The sequence below is a fragment of the Atta cephalotes genome, assembly GCF_000143395.1.
Source record: "Atta cephalotes unplaced genomic scaffold scaffold00002, whole genome shotgun sequence".
Classification (NCBI taxonomy): domain Eukaryota; kingdom Metazoa; phylum Arthropoda; class Insecta; order Hymenoptera; family Formicidae; genus Atta; species Atta cephalotes.
This window is the reverse complement of record NW_012130066.1, coordinates 4,634,888-4,648,842: the sequence shown is the minus strand read 5'-3', so window position 1 is coordinate 4,648,842 and position 13,955 is coordinate 4,634,888. Positions and strand designations below refer to the sequence as shown.

Sequence of the window (13,955 nt, the reverse complement as noted above, 5' to 3'; positions counted from 1 at the left end):
GAGAGAGTAGAGAGAGAGAGAGAGAGAGAATACAAATATTTACATTTTGAATTAGGTTACACATTTTCTTTCATTTTATCATATTTTTTCCATATAGATCAATCTATAAGAAAAATATAAGATTTGATCTCTCTGTTTTACTTTATAATTAAAATTTACTTTATAATTAAAATTTCGGAACATAATAAACAAAATTTTTTAAATATAGAGTCGGCAACTGGTCAGCAATATATTCGAAATGGAATGGTTTGTGTTGGATTATCGTGCGCAAAAAGATTTGTCAATAATTATGATGCGTAGTATCATACCTATTGAGTTCACCAGTGCTTATGTTATCCCTATGAATCTTCAATCATTTGTTAGTGTTAGTATAAATCTTTATTTTTAATCTAAAATTAGTAATTGACTTTAAATTAATAGCTAAAAGAGAGTGAATTTTGAGCAATTTGAACAGAATCATTGAGTTCAACTTTTTCAAAATTCGATTTTATTCATTAAATCAGAAAATCACAGTTCAAAACGTTTTTTCTTATTCAAAAAAATGTTTCAAGTAAAATTTATATGATTTAAAATAGTAATTAATTAAAAAATAGTAATTAATTAAAAAAAATTTTTTTAAATTTTATAACAGTTATCAACATTTTAAAAATAAAATTATATGTTTTTTTTACATAATAATGATTTTTTCTAGTTTTCTGCATATTAAAGAAATTTTCAATACATTTTATTAGGAAAAAAATTATTAATTTGTATAGAAGTACATGATAAGTAAATAATTAATGTTTATTGCATAATGTTTATTGCAGTTGCTCAAGACATCGTATTCTGCTTTCAATATACTTCAACAAATGCAATAATAAAGTAGTAAGAAAAGTAGAAGAAAATCAATATTTATATTTTGTATTTATCAATTTTAATTTCTGTATAAAACAAATGTGTATAAAAATTAAATAAGATTGTACTAAATAAGATTACTACACGCGATATCTCAAAAGTTTTGCAATATTTTCTCCTATTGACACTATTAATTAGTAATATCTTCTTAATGCATATTTTTTCAATTCACTTTTTTCATTATGATTACTCTGATATTAATATGAGAAATTGTATTGAGCAATTTTTATGACCTACAGGGAAAAAAGTTAACATTTATAGCGAGTTATCATTTAACGATAATATTTTCAACGATAATATTTTGTGTATTTCTATCAATTAATAGGTTCGCTTATTGAAGCTATGCTACATAAAAAAATTGATGTAACGTTATTACTGAACTGTATATTTTTTCTATAGTATTTTTACTTACGATACATGTCCATATATAAAATATTTTTACATATTATTTTATATTAACGTGCATGTGTCTACAAGATTGTGGTTTACTGCAGTGTGATAGAATATTAAAGTTTGACTGAATGGAACACAAATGGATGTACGATATATGAACATTGCATTATTCATTGCATAATTTTCAATTTCTGTTTTTTATTCTTCGATTAGAACTTATAGTTCTTATACATATTTCAACAAAGTATTTTTCGTATAAAATATCATTATCATGATTTCATACAATATCATATCTTTATTTAATGATTGCACTGTCTTAGCATGAAAATATTATTACACAAAGGACATAATTATAGTCTAAATAATAAAAATTCTTGAGGGAGGAAATTGAAGGAGGAGGAGGATATATCGTATTATTATCGGAAAACTGCGAGAGTCTTTTTACAAGAGACTATAGACATTTGGTGATCGTCAGTCTCTCAAGATTTCACTGTGCATTGCAATATCACTATAATATTAACTTTGTTACTACAGCTATAGCCATTCTTAACGAAATTAATTAACAATTAGTTTTTAGTAACATGTAATTTGTTTGCTAAATTAATTTATAATAAATAATTATATAACGCACAACAAAGAATGTAAAATTTTTGATAAATTACTTCTTTGTTGTAAAAAACAATTTTTAAAGTAAAAAGATAGACGAAATCAAAGTTAAAATGAGCTTATTAGAATTTACATTTAAAATTTTATCGAGTTGCGGTTGTTGGATACCGAATTCTTGGATGTCTCCACATCGACGATTAATATATCACGTGTACACTATTTTTATACTTTTACTGATAAATACATTTACATTGTCGCAATTCTTGGATATAATTCTGATCGTTGACAATTCGGAAGATTTCATGGATAACTTTTACATGCTGCTTGCCATGATTGTTTCTTGTTTCAAAATGTTTAGCCTGTTAATAAATCGTAATAATATCACCATGCTTACAAATATTCTTATCAATAAACCGTGCAAAGCATGTGATACAGTCGAAATAGAAATACAACATAAATACAATAAGCTAATTGAGTAAGTACATTGCAAGACAATCATTTTGTATTTATATTTCACATTTAATTATATACTAAAGAATTAAACAATTTATATTTTCTTAAAAGATTGATATAAAATTTGATTAAAATGTATAATATCTTATTAATTAAGTTTATTAAAGAGTATTAAGAATACTATTTTTCAACAATATTATTTTTTGTATTTTCTTAGAAATTTTGTAATTTTATAACTTATAATAATTCTTTTAATACATTCTTTTTTTAACAAACAATTAATATGTAATATACATTGTTTCTTATCAAAATTATTGTTTAAAGAATTAAAATTGTGTACTACTAACTTTTCAATTTGAAAAATTAACAGATTTATTTAACTAGAAGTTATCTTGATAAAAAGTATGAAAGAGAGATTATCATTAAAGAAAGCGTTGAATATCAAAATGAAATGCATGCAGCTGTTTTACAGGACAAATACTCTGTATTATATGATCCTAGTTGAATTAACATGTGCATCCACGGCTGTAGCATCTTTGCTCACGGATTACAAAAAAGAAAAATTAACATTCAGAGCGTGGCTGCCATTTGATTACTCCTCAACAATGCTTTTTCATTTTACGTATTTTCATCAATTAATAAGTTTGACAGTTGGATCTGTTTTACATGTTGCTTGCGATAGTCTTATTTGCGGATTATTGTTGCATATATGCTGTCAATTAGAAATATTAAGTTGTCGTTTGAAAAATATTGCACATAATCCAGAAATACTTCGCGATTGTGTTATTCAACACAATCTTTTATTTAAGTTCGTTTTTATAATTATTCTTTAAATATTTTTTTAATATACGTAAACAAGTTGAATAAATGTCTTTCTATCTGAATAATTTATTTAACATATTTTTAAACTTGTTTAAAATTTTTATTTCTTTGTACATCACAAATCAAAAATGTTTATACATTGTAACTTTTAATTTTTATATTTTTTAAATATTTCCATCAATAATAAAATATGTTAAAATGTGTTCAATTGATTTCAGATTTGCGTTTCTATTGAACAAAAAATTTAGGTTTACTATCACTTTTCAGTTCATAGTAAGTACATTAGTGGTGTGCTTTACTTTATATCAATTAACTAAGACAAGCGGAAAATTCGTTGAATTAGGAATGTATATGTCGTGCATGCTGACACAAATCTTTTTGTATTGCTGGTACGCAAATGAAGTAAAATTGAAGGTAATATACATTTTTTTTTAGAATAGATATTTCCCTATGTTAATGTTCCTAATTATTAATTAGTTTTTATTTATTAATTTTTTATTTTTTATATTATCTAGATACAATATATATTGATAAATATACATATAATGTACATATTTTATTTATACTGAAGTATAAAATGCTTTTTAAAGTGCACAAAAATTATGTATGCAATTTGCGTATTAATTAAATCTTTTTTTGTTATAATTAAGACCTTAATAAATAATCATTTTCATTTTAAATAGAGTTTACAATTAGTCAATGATCTATTTGAAATGGAATGGTTTACATTAAGACAAGATATAAAAAAGGATTTATTAACAATTGCATTACGTAGTAGAATGCCAATCGAATTCAATAGCGCTTATATTATATCTATGAATCTAGATTCGTTTGTGGGTGTTAGTATAAATCATTAATTTTTATATTATGATAATTATTTTATGATAATTAAAAATGTCTATTTATTTTTAAAGTATAAATATTAAATTATTAAATATATTTTTAACTTATGTGAAACACAAAATGATTTTGTACATTGCAGTTGCTTAAGACATCGTATTCGACCTACAATATACTTCAGCAAACGCAAAATGACAAAGCTAACTAGGAAAATTGTTATACATATTCGTTGTTACATATACATCATAGATTTTTCATGAAAATAAAATAGAAATTAAAATAAATAAATATTTCATTCAATATTAATAATTGATTATCATTAATTAATAATTGATTATAATTAATTTTCATATAATATTAATAATATTAATCTAAATATATTAATGTTATTAGAGAAAAGAAATACAATTTAAATAGTATATGTTTATTTTTGTTTGTATTAGATATACATAATGTTTCAGACCTATACACACAATCACTTTCCTTCATTTTAAAAAGGTGTATAAGTGATCTGAAATCATGTAATTTTTTATTAAATACTCTGCAACAATTTTTTACTTACGTTTTGCATTCGTATTTGTATTATCTAATTAGTATTTTATGCTCCTTTATTTAAGAAATGACACAGCTCAAGAAATGATTTTTGGATTGTTATAAATGAGTTCAAGTATAACATTATTTTGTTGATCATCAAAAATTAATATAAAGAATCAATTCAAATAGAGTTATATCTTAAAAGTAATTTTTGTAAAGATTGTGATACGAAAATGACATTTGATTATGATAAAAACATATTTTTTTCTCTCTCTATATCGATATGATTGATTAATCAATAAATTTTTGTTACAAATAATTTTTCCGTTTTCTAAAAAATTTAAATTTTTAAGCTTTTGAAGTAACTTTTGAAATGTACAATATATATATGTAAAGTGCGGCTTCTTACAATGTTTGTAAGTTATAGAATGTTCAAATAGAAATTGTCGTCATAAAAATCAATATAAAGCTGTAAAATTGATTACCAGTTACATTATGATTTAATAAATTATTTCTCGATTTTTTTTGTTTTGTAGTTCTGCTTTTTAATACTTTATTTCTCATTAAGTACTATTATGTTAAGATATAATATTGAGTGATCTTCTCTATATCCTATTACCAGAAAAAAAAACTACACAGGGCAGAATGGGTGGGATGCATGAAAATATTATTATCTGAAGGGCATAGCAGCAATCTGAATAATGAAAATTGTCGTACAACACATATGAAAGGGGGAGTTAGGCAAAGCACGTTGTCATTAGAAAGACCGTAAGGCTATAGACGTAAGGCTACGGTCGTCAGTTTTTCTCAAGAGCTCACTATGTATCATATGTTCTAAGAAAATATTTTTATTATAACATTATCTATAAATAGTGAAAATTGTTGAATTGAAATTTAGCAATATCAATTTATTGTTATATACGAATATTTTCGAGCATATTTTTAAGTAATTGTTATATATTGCAAGATATATATTTGGGATTTCATATTTTAATATTTAAAATAAGGAAATTAAAAAGAGAATATTATACAAAATATAATATACATAAAATAAAAGAGAATATTATACAAGTTTTAACAAATGATTTACAAGTATACGCTTTATTTGGAGGACAGTCAATGATATTTGCAATAGAAATAAATTAAAAATTAAAGATGCAAGTATTAAATTTTACGTTTAGAATATTAATGATTTGCGGATGCTGGATACCAGATTCTTGCACGACACTATGTAAACGGTTAGTTTATCATTTCTACACTATTTTGATATTGCTACTTATACATACATTTATGCTATCGCAATTGATGGATTTAATTTTAACCGTGGACAATCCCGACGATTTTACTGATAATTTTTACATGCTACTCGCAATGATTGTTTCCTGTTGTAAGATGTTCACTCTGTTGATGAATCGCAGTAATATTGCGATACTAATCGATATTCTTGTAAGGAAACCCTGTAAACCGATCCAGTCCGACGAAATCAAAATTCAGCAGAAATTCGATAAACATGTACAGTGAGTACTATTATACAACAATTTTCTTGGATAAAATCTTTTTTTTTAGTAAACTATAATTAAAAGTGCATATCACGTTTAATCCTTAACGATTTTTCGGTATGTTATACTCAACTTTTTTTCAATCTTTTTTTATTTTCCATTGCTTATCATTTTTTTATTAGAAAAAATATGTACATTTGGTACCATTATATTTCTTAATATCTTAACGTTTAAATTAAACAAATTTTCTATTATACAATGTATTTTATAAGAATTATACGTATTCGAATTGAGCTGTATATGTACATTTGTGTGTTCCTAGTTAAAAATTAATTTCACAGATTTCTCTATTGAGTTACAATTAAAATTTAGTTAATTCTTAGAAATGTTATAAATCAAATAAAAAAATTTAATTAATTTTTAATTAATTTGTAGCATTTAAATTTTTAGAATATTTAAATATTTAATGTATATAAATAATTTATATTTTTACATGTACTCATAATTGGGAGTCTAATGATTATTAATGTTAATTTTTGGTAAATGATTAAATTTATAACTTTTTCTAACATATCTGTATATATACAATACATACATTAATTAATATAAATTATTTATTAAAACTGGCGATGTATGTTAACGTTTTGATGTTTACTAGTATATAATTAGGAAGAAATATTACAAATTGCATAAAGTTTAAGTAAAAATCTTAGATAAAACGAAAAAATTTCTATAAATAGATATCTTACAGGACAAATACGCTTTTCTATGCAGTTTGGGTTGAAACAACATGTCTGTGCATAGCTGTGACATCATTGCTAACAGAATTTAGAAAAGGAAGATTAACATTCAGGGCATGGTTGCCATTCGACTATTCTTCGTCATCACTGTTTCATATTGTATACGCACATCAGTTGATAAGTTTGACAGCTGGATCTATTCTCCATGTTGCTTGCGACGGTCTAATATGTGGATTATTGGTGCATGTTTGCTGTCAGATAGAAATAATTGAATGCCGTTTGCAAAAAGTCGCACATGATCAAGATATTCTTCGCAAATCCGTCCTGCAGCATAATCATTTATTCAAGTTGGTTTTATGTAACTAATATTACGTACAATAAATATTTTAAATCTACCCTGATATATTATATTGTATTGCTATTTATATAGTATTACTTAAAGAGAAGAAATGAAGTGTTTTCATACTTTTGACAATATTAAATATATTTTTTATGTATTTAGATTTAATTTATTTAGTTTATCTTTATTTTTCTCACAACACACACTATTTGTATTATTTTATAATAATTTTTATTAGTTTTTAGAAAAATCATTTCATGTTATTGTATATTTAATTATAATAATTAAAGAAGGTTACAATATCCGATTTGAATTTTAGGTTTGCTCGTCTGATGAATGAAAAATTTAGATTGACTATTGTTATACAATTTGTTGTGAGTATGTTAGTAGTATGTGTCATTCTTTATCAATTTACCAAATCAACAGCGTCAAGAGCACAGTATATGCAATTAATGATGTATATGGGCTGCATGCTATCACAAATCTTTTTTTATTGCTGGTATGGTAATGAAGTTATGTTAAAGGTATATATACATATATATATATATATATATATATATATATAAAACATGTATCTGTTACTGATATTTAATACTGTATATTGCGTAAACAAAATGAGTGATGGGTTTTAATTGTAGAGTCGTCAATTGATTAATAGCATATTTGAAATGGAGTGGTTTGAATTAAACAAACAAACTAAACAATCTTTATTAATGATTATGAGACGAAGTTCAAGACCAATCGAACTTACTAGTGCTTATGTTATCTCGATGAATCTTGATTCATTTGTGGGTGTTGGTATTAAAATTTATTCTTACACGTAACTAATAATTTAATTATAAGTAAAATATTTAATATTAGATCTATCTCCATTAAAATTCTTTAAAGAATTATTATTCAATTAAAACTAGAATTAAATATTATTCTTATCAAAAGCATGCAATTTCAATGTACTAAATATATTTTTCCTATTTATGTAAAAAATAATAATAATAATAATAATAAGGTACAAATTTGAAAATAATAAATTAGAAGAATTTTTCAATAATTTTAGTATAATTAATATTATTGGCTATATGTATATTTAGTTTTTTAAAATATCATAATTAATAATCTTAATTGCAGTTACTCAAGACATCATATTCAGCTTACAATGTATTGAAACAAATGTAAGAGCGGCAAAAACAAAATAAAAGAAGAATTTTACTTTATTTCTTTCAATACAAATTATTATTAAGGTGATTATAATAATATGGATTTGCATTACTAATATGTATGCAGAGAAACATTAAACAGTTATATCAGATGATTTTATTCGGCAATGATAACATAATTTTTTTATAATGTTATTTGAATAGAGAGATATTTAAGGAGAAAAACTTACAATTAGAATTTACGTTAATTATAGAATCTTAGAATGTTTACTAATGATGATTATACAATATTATTTTTACTTGTGCACTAATCGAAATATATATATATATTCTTATGAATTTGAGTAATATTTTACTATGTATATATACACATGCACACGTCATAGACTATACATAAACTATCAAAAATCAGAAAGCAGCAAAATCAATACAAGGAAGAAAAATTTATCATTCACAATATGGCAAATTTATGCCTTCATGAATTAAATAGTTTTTGGTTGAAGTATACGAGAGAGTTATTGACGTTAATATTTTATGAAGAGTAAGTACGGAGAGCTGGACTCGACATCCGAGGGTTATTATTTTTTATTCCTCTGTTCTGTTTTCTAACATGCAATATCACAAAACATAATTCACGTGAAGTATTATTATGTCATAATATTTTAATATTATCAAGTCTGTGTTTAGTCGAGAGTATGAAAATAGTATTATATGAAGAACACAATTGCAATTTGAATAATAAAAGTTATCAAAAGGAATAGTTGGATAAGCTGTATTATTGCACGAAGATCGTGAAGTTATAGACAACATTTAATAACCAATCAGTTTACTGTAAGATTTTATTGCATATCACATTATATCGTAAGATAATTCTTCTCATAATATGAATTTTCTTATAATATTATTTATTACCAAATAATATAAGAAAATTGTCGTTTATGATGTAATTATCATTATTTAATTATCAATTTACGCATATTATTATACATATGTATAGATTTGTAATCAATTGATTGATAATGTTATAAAATGTTTGAAATCTGATTAATTGAAATAAAGAATTATTCAATATCTAAATTTTTCAAAACTTCAACAGTACAACAAAATTTTAACTGTGTATTTTTGTGTATATATGTACAAAAATATAAAGTAAATAATTTATTATAATTATTTTATTATAATTTATTATAATTATTTTTGAAGGCGAGATTAATAAATAACATCAAAGAAGATAACAGAAGATATTAAAGATGTTCATACTGACCTTTACGTTCAAAATATTGATGATTTGCGGTTGTGGACGACTGGATTCTTGGCCGACTCCATACAAACGGTTAGTTTATCATGTGTATACTATTTTCGTAATGTTACTAATATACACTTTTATGCTATCGCAATTGATGGATCTTATTATAATCGTGGATAATTCCAACGATTTCACCGATAATTTCTACGTGCTACTCGCTATGATCGTTTCTTGCTGTAAGATGCTCGCTCTGTTGATGAATCGTAGCAACATTGAGATGTTAATCAAAACTCTTATGAGAAAACCGTTTCGACCGGTTGAACCCGACGAGATGAAGATTCGACAGAAATTCGAAAAACTCATACAGTAAGCATCGCGAGCTAGCATCAACTATCAATGCTCTTTTCTAATACATAATTAAGATATAATTAAAATAAATTAGTTGAGTGCTTTCTTATATAATAATTAAGATTGTTTTTATTTAAATGAATAAATCAGACGTAATGCTTTAACTTAAAGAAAAAAAATGTAACTAAAAATATTGAATAAAAAATGAAATGCGAAAACGTCTATAGTCGTTTTACAGATCAAATACGCTTTACTATACTATCTTGGTCGAGACAACGTGTTTGTCTGTTGCCGTGACATCGTTATTAACTGAATTCAAGAAAGGAAATTTGACGTTCCGAGCGTGGCTGCCATTTGACTATTCCTCGTCACAACTTTTTCCATTTGTATACGCTCATCAATTGATAAGTTTTACAATGGGATCTGTACATCATGTGGCTTGCGATAGTCTCATATGCGGATTCCTGGTGCACATTTGCTGTCAGATAGAGATATTGGAACATCGTCTGAGGAAAAGCGCACGTGATCCTAATATTCTCCGCGAATGTGTTCTTCAGCACAACAACATATTCAAGTTTGTTTTCAATTATGCTGAAAATAGATATATTTTTATTATTAAGATGTACGATGTAGCACAGACTTTTTACTACGTTTCCAATTTATTTTTCTATAAAATCATTCCCTTCTCGAATCATTATACCATGATTTTTGGAAAAAAAACCTATATAGATTTTATTAATTTAAAAATTGCAATATTACTTTTTATTAATTTTAGGTTTGCTCGTATAGTAAACAAAAAATTCAGGATAACTATATTTATCCAGTTTGTTGTAAGTACATTGGTGATGTGTTTTAATCTATACCAATTTACCAAGTCAACAGCATTAAGAACAAAATATATGCAGTTAATAATGTATACGTGCTCTATGCTGTCACAAATCTTTTTCTATTGTTGGTACGGAAACGAAGTTAAATTGAGAGTATGTGAACTTTTAAAATAAGTATTTTTTTATTTTAATATTTAATATATAGATAAAATAAATATACGGGTCTTTTCTCTTTTTCTTGATTGTTAATATATAGAGTCGACAGTTGATAAATAACATATTCGAGATGGAATGGTTTAAATTCAATGAAACTGCTCAGAAAACTTTACTAATGGTCATGAGACGTGCTGTAGTACCAATTGAATTTACTAGTGCCTGTGTTATTTCTATGAATCTGGATTCATTTGTGGGTGTTAGTATTGTAATGTGCCATTATATATAATTAAGTAGAGATCATTAAATTAAATAAAATTTTAATATTAAAAGTGTTTTCTGTTTTTTAATAAAAAATAATATCAAATTAAAATAAATATTTGTTTATATTAATAATAATTTAAATATTTAGTATATTTAACAAAAAAATTTATTATAATTAATCATATATTAATTATAAATGTAAGATAAGAACTAATTAAATAAAATTCATATATATTCAAATATAATTTATCTAAAATAACGTTAGTAATAATTTCTGTTGTAGTTGCTCAAGACATCGTATTCGGCTTATAATATACTTAAGCAAACACAAGGTTCATAATGTTAGATGTAGTAAAAATATAACATGATAGTGTAGTAAAAATATCAACGCAATGTGAATCTATATCACAAATATGTAAATATGAATATCACATGTATACATTTATAAAATCTTATTATCATATAATACAGATAATTATCTCTCGTATTATTGATATCATAAACAGAAAAAAATTAAAATATTTATATACTACAATTTCTATTACAACTCATTTAATGTGCGGATTTTATTTACATTGCACAAATAATTGTATTATTAGAGGTTGCATTTGTATTAAATTAAAAGGGATTAAACAGGGAGAGAAAATCTATTGCCTTTGGAATTATTCGAATAATAAATCAATATTTTTATTATTTCTAAGTAGAAGTAATATTTCCTAGAATATTAAATATTTCCTAGTAAAAAGTGGGAGTAACCAATGTCAGTACTTTATGCGGCGTACAGCTCGCTTATGCGACATTTGTTGTCATTTTTTTCCTTCCATAGCAGTTCTAACATATAATTTATTTTGAACGTATTAATACAGTGTACTACCATCAAATAAAGTCTGTGTTTAGCATTCGTGTTGCACATGAGGGACTGTGGTTACAAATTAAATATTAAAAACTATCGTATAAGGAGGGATAAGTTAAACGAGGATCTTCACTAGAAATTCGCAAATCTATAGACATTCTATAATTGTTGTTCTAAAGAATTTGTCGCATGTTAGATTAATATTCGTGCAAATAATTTTATTATAACTTAGAGTTTTATTCGACAAATTTTTGTATTTGTTTTTATAAAGATATCTGAGAAAATTAATTGCTTAATTTTTTTAATCAGTATATATCTAAAATTTTATGATTAAAGAAGAATGTGAAAAATATAAATAGTAAATGTATGTAAACTTTTGTTATCATTTAATTTTCATGATGTATATAATTATTATAAACTGAGAAATACTAAAATGCAAGTATTAGATTCGACTTTTAAATTTCTAACTATTTGTGGTTGTTGGCGACCGGATTCTTGGACATCGTCATGTAAACGTGTAATCTATCATATGCACACATTTTTCGTGCTTGTGTTAATAAACACGTTTACTTTATCACAATTACTGGATATTATTCTTACTGTGGATAATGCGGACGATTTCACTGATAATTTCTACATGTTACTTGCAATGATTGTATCTTGTTGTAAGATGCTTAGTATGTTGATAAATCGCAAAAATATTGCTTTGTTAATAAACATTCTCATGGAAACACCGTGTAGACCATTGGAACCGGAAGAAATGGAAATTCACAACAAATTTGATAAGGGCGTACAGTAAGTTTCCTGAAAATGTAAAAAGTTATAAAGAATGTTTCATTTAAGTTCATTATATCCAAAAAAAGTAAAAAAGTTTTTGGGAAAAATATTTAGACGAAATTGTATAATTTAGGGGTATGTTAAAAGGGGTATGTCATATTAATTTTTCGATAACTCTATTTTGATACTGTATGCAAAATAAGATTCAGAAAATTATATTACGTAAAAAATGAGACAATTTGACAGATTAAAAAATGACATTGATTTTTATATAAACTAAAAAAATCGATTAAAAAGAAATTGATATCATTATTTATTTTCCTTCAAATCATATAATACCTATCTGAAACTTTTTTTTAGAAAATACTTCGTTTTCAAGATCATAATCAACTGTTACCACTTTTAAAATAAGACATTCTATTTTTATTATTAAAATTAATTGCTTAATTATATCTAACACGTCATTTAATTAAAATAAAAGTTTGAGATTTAAATATTTCTGATTTAAATATTCTGATTCTGATAAGGCTGTCATATTTTTTTATGCCTTTATATAATGTAAAGTGCAATATTATAATTATTAAAATTATATATTAAGAAAAAATTATATAATAGGAAAATTGATATTAAATAAGACATTGAATTACAAATGAAACGCAACAATGTCTACAGTTATTTTTCAGAGCAAACACGATACATTACGCAATTTTGGTTGAAACGACTTGCGTATGCATTACGTTAACATCGTTACTCACGGACTTTAGAAGACGGACATTGACATTCAGAGCCTGGTTACCGTATGATTATTCATCGTCAATCTTATTTTACATCACATATGCTCATCAATTGATAAGTTTAATAATCGGATCTGTCCTACATGTTGCTTGCGATGGCCTGATTTGTGGATTATTGGTACACATTTGCTGCCAAATCAAAATATTAGAATCTCGTTTGAGAAGAATAGCATATGAGCCTGGTATTCTTTCTGAGTGCATTCTACAACATAATCGTATTTTCGAGTTTGTATTTATATATAATATAATATACTTTTATATAATACAATTATTTATATATTATATATATATATATATATATATATATATATATATATATGATATATTAACTACGATAGATAATATTAATATATATATTGTGTGTATTAATAAGACATACATAGTAGTACTATTATTTACGTACGTCGTACAAATATAG

The 13,955-nt window shown here is 24.6% G+C and overlaps 2 protein-coding genes across 2 annotated transcripts in view; both read left to right on the top strand.

Annotated features, from left to right (window-relative positions):
- Positions 1-2,006: 2,006 nt before the first annotated feature.
- LOC105623286 (odorant receptor 94b-like) lies at positions 2,007-8,294 on the top strand. Its single transcript, XM_012204688.1, has 6 exons — positions 2,007-2,368; positions 5,724-6,059; positions 6,793-7,128; positions 7,441-7,645; positions 7,760-7,915; positions 8,247-8,294. The coding sequence occupies exons 1-6, from the start codon at positions 2,007-2,009 to the stop codon at positions 8,292-8,294; spliced, it is 1,443 nt and encodes a 480-aa protein (XP_012060078.1).
- Positions 8,295-9,621: 1,327 nt separating this feature from the next.
- The window catches only part of LOC105623275 (odorant receptor Or1-like), a 5,222-nt gene continuing 888 nt past the window's right edge, over positions 9,622-13,955 (top strand). Inside the window, exons 1-7 of the mRNA XM_012204677.1 lie at positions 9,622-9,887; positions 10,108-10,443; positions 10,645-10,849; positions 10,953-11,108; positions 11,397-11,445; positions 12,413-12,761; positions 13,427-13,762. Of these exons, the coding sequence (XP_012060067.1) occupies positions 9,640-9,887; positions 10,108-10,443; positions 10,645-10,849; positions 10,953-11,108; positions 11,397-11,445; positions 12,413-12,761; positions 13,427-13,762 (1,679 nt within the window). The 5' untranslated portion in view covers positions 9,622-9,639. The remainder of the gene's footprint in view (positions 9,888-10,107; positions 10,444-10,644; positions 10,850-10,952; positions 11,109-11,396; positions 11,446-12,412; positions 12,762-13,426; positions 13,763-13,955) is intronic.